Raw genomic sequence first — 9,920 nt, forward strand, 5'->3', positions numbered from 1 at the left:
ACACAAAAGGTGGCTGTATGGTTGGTGAGAAGCAAATGGATGCTACCAAGAACACGATTGCATCTCTATAGTAGTTGCTACAAGCAGCCTTTGTGTGGTTGACATGGAGGGGTGGACTTTGAGAGTCATAAAATGTGAAATTGGCTCTGGCAGGCTGGGCCTCAGTGCTTGGGGAGAGGTGTAGACCTGAAATATTCTGGGGGCAAGTAGGTTTTCAGCCCGCAGCATTAATAATAATAATAATAATAATAATAATAATAATAATAATAATACCCTGCCCATCTGGTTGGGTTTCCATTCTGGGTGGCTCCCAACAGAATATTAAAAACACAATAAAACATCAAGCATTAAAAACTTCCCTAAACAGGGCTGCCTTCAGATGTCTTCTGAAAGTCAGATAGTTGTTTATTTCCTTGACATCGGATGGGAGGGCGTTCCACAGGGCAGGAGCCACTACCGAGAAGGCCCTCTGCCTGGTTCTCTGTAACCTCACTTCTCGCAGGGAGGGAGCCGCCAGAAGGCCCTCTGGAACTGGACCTCAGTGTCCGGGCTGAACAACGGGGGTGGAGACGCTCCTTCAGGTGTACTGAAGTCCCCCTTCTCTCTCCCGGAAAAAACACAGTTGTATGGAGTTGGACGAGGTTGTACCCACTGACCCTCACCCAAGTGTCACATCCCATCTCGGGAATCCAAAACAATTGGCAGGCGCTGTTCCCCAACCTCTAGAGGTCATCTCTGGTGGGACTGGGGAGCACTTCCTGGGACTGCCCAGCAAGCGCACAGGCCAAGCATATCTTGGGACTGGAACCTCTGTCAAGATGGCAGCATCCAGAAGCAGGGGTGGGGAGAACGGTGGCAAGTAGGCAGCATGGGCCAGGCCTGGTCTGCTTCCCCCATAATTCCATCAGCCTCCTCTCCCCAGATCCTTACGTCAAGGCATCCCTCATGTGCGAAGGGAGGCGGCTGAAGAAGCGCAAGACGTCCATCAAGAAGAACACGCTCAACCCCAGTTACAACGAGGCCCTCGTCTTTGACATCCCCCAAGACAGCATGGAGCATGTCAGCATCACCCTGGCGGTCATGGATTATGACTGGTGAGGCACAACGCACACAGGTGCGCACTCTGCCCCTAAGTCCCTCTTTTCTCCATTCAGCAGATGAGTCTCTTCTGGGCAGCGGTGATTCCCACTGTGTTTCTTTGCTATCCTGCCAAAATAAGGCAACTCTGGGATTCTTAGCTCTGACCAAAGGGATGTGTGGGGTCTTAAGGGCTCTGGCAAAGGGGACACTAGGAACCAGGACCACACGTGGAGGAGGAGGAGGAGGAGTTTGGATTTGATATCCAGCTTTATCACTACCCGAAGGAGTCTCAAAGCGGCTAACATTCTCCTTTCCCTTCCTCCCCCACAACAAACACTCTGTGAGGTGAGTGGGGCTGAGAGACTTCAGAGAAGTGTGACTGGCCCAAGGTCACCCAGCAGCTGCATGTGGAGGAGCGGAGACGCGAACCCGGTTCACCAGATTACGAGTCTGCCGCTCTTAACCACTACACCACACTGGAGGCAGAGACCCAGTTTTCCTAGGCCAGGGAATGGCATGATGTGCGGTGCAAGAGGCAGCAAGGGAAGACGTCCGGCTTCTCAGGAAAAGGCAGCGCAAGCTAGAGGAAGAGCTGAGATTTCTGCTTCTTCCGAAAGGGGTGTGGAAAATCCAGACCAGGTTCTCCTGGGAGGAATCTGGTGTCTAGTGAATGGCAAGATGCAGGGGGTTCAAGGGAGGGCCCCCACTTCTCAGGAAAGGCAGTGCAACCTACAGGAATGCTGGAATTCCTGCTTTGACTGTGCAAAAATGGGAGCTGAGTTTTCTGCAAGGCGAGTGGGGGCTTTTAAATGAGGGGAGGGGGCTGAGTGCCAGGATTTCTCGCTTCTTTCGAGCGATGGGAAGCAGAGCAGAGAATGGGAGTCTGGGAGCCCGGATGCCTTGGTTCCATCCTCTTCTCCTTGACCTTGAAAGGAAAATGTTAGTGTGGCAGGTATTGTTGTTTTTTAAGAGCTGCTTCAATGTTATTTCTGCATAGGAGCCTTGCAGTGCTGAATCAGAGACGAGAGTCTGGCTCGTTTGCACAAAGCAAGCTTTTCTTGTGTCGCCAGCCTGCTGCCCACAGCCACAACCATTTCTTACAGCAGAGATGGGGAACTTGCAGCTCTCATCAGCCCCAGCCAGACTGGCCAGTGGTCAGGGATGATGGGAAGTCCAGAAACATCTGGAGGAGTTCCTCATCCCCATCTTAAACTATTAATTCTTTAAGTCGGGAAGGGGCATAGCAAGTTGTTTGTTTTTTTAATGGCCTTAATAGTCTTTCTCCATCCCCGGTCCCAAGATTGCAATGCTAGTTCTACCCAGAGGAAGCCCATTGACGCTAATGACTTAGATTCAGTTATTTTGATCGGTGTACTCTGAATAGGACCAGCCTTGGTTACAGCCCAATGTAAATAAGTTAAACTGATTTATAACACACGCGCCGCAATGCTGAAGTTGCATCGTGCCCCCTTCCCCACCCTATTCGTTGCTCATCCTCTTCTCTCAGTTGGTAGAGCATGAGACTCTTCATCTCAGGGTCGTGGGTTTGAGCCCCACGTTGGGCAAAAGATCCCCCACATTGCAGGGGGTTGGACTAGATGACCCTTGTGGCCCCTTCTGCAATCCTTATGATTCTATTATTCCACAGCATTGGGCACAACGAGGTCATCGGGATGTGCAGAGTGGGCAGCGACGCAGACGCACCCGGGAGGGACCACTGGGCCGAGATGCTGGCGAACCCACGCAAACCCATCGAGCACTGGCACCAGCTAGTGGAGGTGAGTCTTGCATCGCAGCGAGAGCAGGAACTACAATTCCCATCATCCCTGCTAGCTAGGGATGATGGGAGTTGTAGTGCAAAATCAGCTGGAAACCCAAGTTTGGAAACACTGGCTTAGAGGAAGTGGGGGCGTGGCGTTGAAAAGCCAGGGATGTGATCTGCTGGGTCACAACGGGAGAGCAAGGACGCCTCGGTCCTCTCTGGGGAAAGCAGGCAAAGGAGTAGCATCCAGTGGTTAGAGGGCAAGGCTGGTGGCTTCAAAGTGCCGTCAGTGGGATTTTGGATCATGGTGGGTGCTGAGAGCATCCCGTTTGCTCCTTTGAACACTTCCTCCTCTTCCCTTCTTCAGGAGAAGACTTTGAACAGCTACATCAACAAGAATCCTCCAGCGCGGGACAAACCCAGCATCGTAGTAGAAAGCGTTCAGTCGGACTAAGGCAACCCCCACCAGCCCTTTGCCACCAGGGACTGTGAGTACCTATGGCAGAAGGGGGCATGGCAGCGGGGGCGGGGGAGAGAGAAATGTACCCACAAGTAATAACTTTAGTGCAATTTGGAGATGCTTCCCTGGTTACTTTTTTTTTTAAAGGGGCAAAAAAAAAAAAAAACCCTGCACTGAACTTTTTAAACCACTGAACTGTTTTTATTTTGATTCTATATTTTGTGGTTTTATATTTTGGTTTTGTTCTCTGAACCGCCTGGAGACCTCCAGGAATAGGGTGGTACAGTGGTACCTCGGGTTAAGTACTTAATTCGTTCCGGAGATCCATACTTAACCTGAAACTGTTCTTAACCTGAAGCACCACTTTAGCTAATGGGGCCTCCCGCTGCTGCCACGCCGCCGGAGCACGATTTCTGTTCTCATCCTGAAGCAAAGTTCTTAACCCAAGGTACTATTTCTGGGTTAGCGGAGTCTGTAACCCGAAGTGTATGTAACCTGAAGCGTATCTAACCTGAGGTACCACTGTATATAAATTCAATAAATAATAATAATGGTGATGGTGATGATAATAATACAGTCGTACCTCTGAAGTCAAACAGAATCCATTCCGGAAGTCCGCTCAATTTCCAAAATGTTTGGAAACCAAAGCGTAGCTTCTGATTGGCTGCAGGAAGTTCCTGCAGCCAATCGGAAGCGGCGTAAGCCCCTTCGGATATTCAGGTTCCAAAAGTAGCTTGCAAACCGGAACAGTTGTGGCATTCGGGAGCCAAAACATTTGAGAACTAAGCTGTTTGAAAACCAAGGTACGACTGTAATAATAATAATAATAATAATAATAATAATACCAGTACCTTGGTCACTCAGCTTGCTTGCGGTTCCCCCTTTTGACCACCTGAGGGAGTCAAAGGCAGCTCTTTTACAGCTCCTCTGAAGCCCCTTCCCTCCTCACTTTGAGCAGGTCACAACAGGCCTGTGGCCAAGGGAGGGCTATTGGATGCATTGCTCCACCTGCAGTAACACTTTGCCCCACTTAGGTTTTTATTTAAAAAAAAGCAAACATACACAGAGGTCTTCATTTGTCACCTCACAAGCTGCCCATTTGATAAATGAGGTTTTAATTTTGGAATGGAAATTTGGCACACCTGCCCTAAAGTAGCAGGGCCCACCCAAGAATCCTGTCCCCTTGCTCACCGTGGATTTTTCAAGATCACGTTGCTGTACTAACGCTTTCTATCCCTACTTTTTTGTCTATCGTAACTGGGAACATGCCTGGGTAACTTAAGAAAGCTCTAGTTTATTTACAGTAAGGAAGGCATTTGGTTTTAAGAAACAAAATGCCACAATCAGGACGCGGGTGGCGCTGTGGGTTAAACCACAGAGCCTAGGACTTGCCAATCAGAAGGTCAGCGGTTCGAATCCCCGCCACGGGGGTGAGCTCCCGTTGCTCGGTCCCTGCTCCTGCCAGCCTAGCAGTTCAAAAGCACGTCAAAGTTCAAGTAGATAAATAGGTACCACTCCGGCGGGAAGGTAAACGCCGTTTCCGCGCGCTGCTCTGGTTCGCCAGAAGTGGCTTAGTCATGCTGGCCACATGACCTGGAAGCTGTATGCTGGCTCCCTCGGCCAATAAAGCAAGATGAGCGCTGCAACCCCAGAGTCGGCCACGACTGGACCTAATGGTCAGGGGTCCCTTCACCTTTACCTAAAACACCAAGAGATCTGGTTGGATGGTCTTTTCGTTTTCTCATATTGTGGATTATGTTTATATGGGATTTGTAGGATCCCCCCCCCCCCCGTTCAATGCCAACCACTAATGACTAAACCCTACACAAATCCAGAGTGGAAGTCCCTAAGAGGGTGGGATGGCACCTTCTGGCAACTCTTGGTGCCAAACATTTTGCTCTGCTTTCGTTTGGACCACATCGGGGAGGCCAGGGCAATGGGGGAACTTGTCATCTGGGCAGCCCAGGACTTCCATGCACCCTGCCCAGGCTTGTGCTCTGGGGAGGTGACTTTGGGTGCTGTTAACTCAGCAGTTTGACTTGACTCCCAGAGGCACACTCCCATTTCCCTTGAGACAGACAGATGCCAACAACTCCAGCACAACCCTGGTGGATTACCTGTGCTGAGAGATAGACAGAGGATGTGTAAATATGTTGGTTCTTGTACACTTCTCAGCCATACCGGTCTCTGCAGCCACAGCTGGTGCTGTGATTCTCCAACAGTTTGACTTCACCCTCGGAGGCACATTTCACTGTCTTTTGAGAAGACCGATGCCATCAATAATACAGTGGTACCTTGGTTCTTGAACTTAATCTGTTCCCGGATTCCGTTCGACTCCCGGAATGGTTCAAAAACCAAGGCGTGGCTTCCAATTGGCTGCAGGAGCTTCCTGCACCCAATCAGAAGCCGTGTCGGATTTTTGGCTTCTAAAAAACGTTCGCAAACCAGAACACTCACTTCCGGGTTTGCAGTGTTTGGGAACCGATTTGTTCGGGAGCCAAGGCATTTGAGTACCAAGGTACCACTGTACCAACCTGTTTCTAACACACACACAACACTAAACTAAACCACACTGAAACCACAGTTAAAGCAGTATACAAATTCCAATAATTAGAGAAGCAATATCACTGTTCAGAGCAGGGTTGGGGCGTCTGTGGCCCTCTTACATGTTGTTGTACTCCAATGCCCATCATCCCCAGCTGGCATGGCCAGTGGATGATGGGAGTTGTAGTCCAACGGCACCTGGAGGGCCACGGGCTCCCATCCCTACCAGCCAACTCCCAGTTCCATCCTATCCCAAATGCTGCTCTCTAAAAGGTACCTCCCCTTTTGTCTCTCTCCCATTATGCCCAACCTAGACTAAAATGTGGGTGGCGTTCAGGGGGAGAAGAAGGAGCAGCAAAGAAACCAACATCAATTTTCCTTTCCTTTCTTTAGGGTTCCAGTGATGTGCGCTCAGCCTCGGAACTTTCTGGACTGTTGTTTCCTCCGCCCCCGCCCCACAGGAACTGTCAGCAAAGGGGAGGGGGGACGCCTGATATGGTGGGGTGTGAGATTCTGCCCTTCTTCGATCCCCCAGGAAACCGCTGCCTGTTGCATCTTATTAATTTTTTTCCAAAGCCATAAAGGCAGCCACCAAGGAGCATTCTCCACACGGGGCAGGAATTGTGCGTGCTGGGCGTCTAGAGCGGAAAGACATTCCCCTTTCCTCCCCCCTCGTCCTTTTTACATCGGAGACGGAGGGGAGGTGGCAGTCGGTGACATGCATGTTTTGGGAGTCTTTGCTAAGAAGGGTCAGGCTCGGGCGCGCCACCTTTTTGTTTTCCGGCGGAGGTCCCGTACCTTTTCAACAAGTTGCATGGCAGGCAGGAATCCAACAGGTGCCCCCTTCACGAAACACACCTGTGGGCCAGGCGACTGCTCTGTTGGGAGTTTTGACAGCAAAAGCAACAGAGACTCCATGAAGGGCAGGAGGAACATTCTTTGACAGGTTTCCAGATTTAACCTTCTCCCCTCTCCCTCCCCAATCCCAAGTATGGGATTTCGCTCTCTTCCTAGCTGTGAATTTTGGACAAAGTGACTGTTTACCCTCTGCTGGGGAATGTGGATGTTTTTTTGTGTGGTGGGGTAGAGGGAATATTCTGGGCTCCCTCTCTATTCTTTGCTTTCTCTCGTCACAATAGGCCTCTTGGATGAGGTAAGAGAACAGCGAGTGGTTCCTTCTGCTGACTCGTTGGGGGGCAGAGAGGGAAAAGGTCCTCCCATTTTGCAAGAATGCACGCGGGATCCTTTGCTCCAGTCTGCATGAGGGGCAGGGGGAGATGTTGGGGCTTTCCTGCCCTCGCTACTCTGCCCAGAGGGGCAACAGACAAAGAGAGGGTTAAGGGGGGGCACTGCCAGTCGGGTCCGACTGTGCCCGCCCATGCTGAAAAATGGCCGTAGCATTTCCCAGCGCGGATTAGAAGGTGGCCTGTAGTAACCGCAAAAGGCTCCATGATGGACAAAGTTTGGAGCCCATGTTTTGCTCCTCCTTTAAACTGGATTGAGGCCTCCCTGAACTCCCAGCGTAGTCAACTGATTCTGGACTGTTCGTGTGTGTGTGTGTGTGTGTGTGTGTAAGTGTATGGGGGTAACAGTGTCTCTCTTCCCCCCTCCTTCCCCAAACTTTGTTAATTTAGTTCTTCTGTAGCTTGCATGGTTGCCTCCCGCCTGGTATGGGTAGGCGGGCTGGTTCCCAGATTTAAGCTGGGGGAGTGCCTGTTCAGAGAACCCAGGTGTCCTAGTTTTGTCTTATAAAAGTCCTGCTCGTGTCGCTCTTTCTCCCTGCTTCTCTCCCCGCCCCAGCCCCGCCCCCGGAATTTCTTCTTCTTTGGAATGTCAAAAGGTGTTCTGTTTCCCCCGCCCTTGCCCTCCTTCTATGCCCCCACCCACCCAAAACGCACGTCCATTCGTCATTTTGTCTTTGTCCGTCCTCTCGTTTATTGAGATTCTGTCCTGTTTATGGTTGGGTTGGTTTTTTTGGGTTATTTATTTATTTTAATAATATTAAAAGTGTGTGAAATGAAAGTGGGGAAGGGAACAAAACAGGAAAAACAGCCCTGCTTCCTAAACCTCTGTCCCCCTTTTTTTTGGAGAAGCCATATACCTCCCCCCCAATTGCTTGGGTACCAACCCGCCCAGCACGAGTGGGGGAGGGGAGGGGGCCGGAAGGTGTTCTCTCTCTGCAATAGGTTTGGAACTTGAAGCTGCTGCTAAAACAAAACAAAACCGTGACATCAATAAAACTGGATAAAAACACCATCTTTAAGACAAATGAGTTTGAAGCAGTGGAGGGCTGAAGCTGGGTTTGTGGATTCCAAAAAGTTTGGGGCTTGTCTCTCTCGGAAACATTCTCCTAAGTCCAGTGTTTCCCAACCTTCGGTCTCCAGCTGTTGATGGATACAACTCTCATCATCCCTAGCAAGCAGAACCAGTGGCCAGGGATGATGGGAACTATAGTCCAAAAACAACCCAAGAAACACTGTCCTAATCATTTCCATATAAATCCATTCTACCAGCAAACCTGGCGACTGAACGGCACTGCAGACAACTGTCGCATCTTAAGCTTGGGGTGGGGTGGGCAGTGGCGTAGCATAGGGGGGCACAGGGGCAGTTGTCCAGAGTGCAAAATTGTTAGGGGGCCAAAATATCAACACCCTGCGTTGCCTCAATAAAGCTGCATAGTTCTCTTGCTGGGCTCCTGGAAAACAGCTTCCCCATGTGAACCAGGAAGTGATCTCTCCAGATAACAGAACAACTCTTCTTATGTGTACTCTGCCCATTTTCCTCCCTAGCCCCCCTTCCACACATCCCCAGACACTGGCAGCCCACGCTACACCACTGGGTATGGAGTGGGGGTTTAGAGCCTGACACTGTAGGGATGGGGAACCAGCCCCCCTCCAGCTGTTGTTGAGATTACAACCCCTACCCATGACTAAGCAACCGGCAGGAATCTGAATACAACATCTGGAGGTCCACAGGTGCCCCATCTCTGCCTATATAGAATGATCATGTTGCAGACTGCGAAATCTAGCACGCATCTAGCACAGTTGCTCTGATTTTTCAATACACACTTGTTTTCTTTATTTTAAAAAAAAATGCATCAGCTGATCTGTATGAAATCCCTCAGCCAGCCACACAAGAACCATACTTTATGTAGCCAAGGCCTTCAAGACAGGAAGAGGAGATCCTGTTCTGCCAGTTTGCGTCTGTGTTTTGGGGTGAGCATGTGTTATCCAGGCTAATAGTTGTACCCAAGTCCCAACCAAGAATGTAGACAGAAATGAAGCTCCCAAGGGTGGCTGAATTGGGGGAGAAGTACATTGCAGGGAAGTGGGTGGCGCTGTGGGTAAAACCTCAGCGCCTAGGGCTTGCCGATCGAAAGGTCGGCGGTTCGAATCCCCGCGGCGGGGTGCGCTCCCGTTGCTCGGTCCCAGCGCCTGCCAACCTAGCAGTTCGAAAGCACCCCCGGGTGCAAGTAGATAAATAGGGACCGCTTACTAGCGGGAAGGTAAACAGCGTTTCTGTGTGCGGCGCTGGCTCGCCAGATGCAGCTTGTCACGCTGGCCACGTGAGCCGGAAGTGACTGCGGACAGCACTGGCTCCCGGCCTCTAGAGTGAGATGGGCGCACAACCCTAGAGTCTGTCAAGACTGGCCTTCGGGCAGGGGTACCTTTACCTTTACCTTTTTACATTGCAGGACCTCAGACAAACCCGGTAAAAAGGGCCAGGTCAAAGACCACTGAGAACACCGTTCCAGCTTCTCAGGAAGACCACATTTGGAGGGGGGGGGGGCTGTACCATTAAGCTTTATGTCAAGAATGCCTCCAGATAGAAAACTAGACATTGGGGAGAAAGGTTCTGGCATCCCCAACCTGCTAGCCTGCTGCACACAGCCAACTTCAAAAATTCCATTAATCAGGAATGGGAAACCTATACCTCCAGGTGTTTTTTTTGGACTGCCAACTTCCAGCAGACCTAGGCAGCCCAGCAGCAGCAGCTGCAAGAGATACCGTATTTTTTGCTCTATAAGACGCACCAGACCATAAGACGCACCTAGTTTTTGGAGGAGGAAAACAA

General features: G+C 50.6%; 1 protein-coding gene across 3 annotated transcripts in view; it reads left to right on the plus strand.

Moving 5' to 3' along the window:
• Positions 1-8,102, plus strand: part of SYT3 (synaptotagmin 3) — a 56,823-nt gene extending 48,721 nt beyond the window's left edge. For all 3 annotated transcript variants that reach the window (XM_079949694.1, XM_079949696.1, XM_079949695.1), the window contains exons 7-10: positions 923-1,094; positions 2,729-2,858; positions 3,210-3,330; positions 6,240-8,102. In XM_079949694.1, the coding sequence (XP_079805820.1) occupies positions 923-1,094; positions 2,729-2,858; positions 3,210-3,296 (389 nt within the window). In that variant the 3' untranslated portion in view covers positions 3,297-3,330; positions 6,240-8,102. The remainder of the gene's footprint in view (positions 1-922; positions 1,095-2,728; positions 2,859-3,209; positions 3,331-6,239) is intronic.
• The last annotated feature ends 1,818 nt before the right edge of the window (positions 8,103-9,920 follow it).

This window comes from Podarcis cretensis, assembly GCF_951804945.1.
Source record: "Podarcis cretensis genome assembly, chromosome: 13".
Lineage (NCBI taxonomy): Eukaryota > Metazoa > Chordata > Lepidosauria > Squamata > Lacertidae > Podarcis > Podarcis cretensis.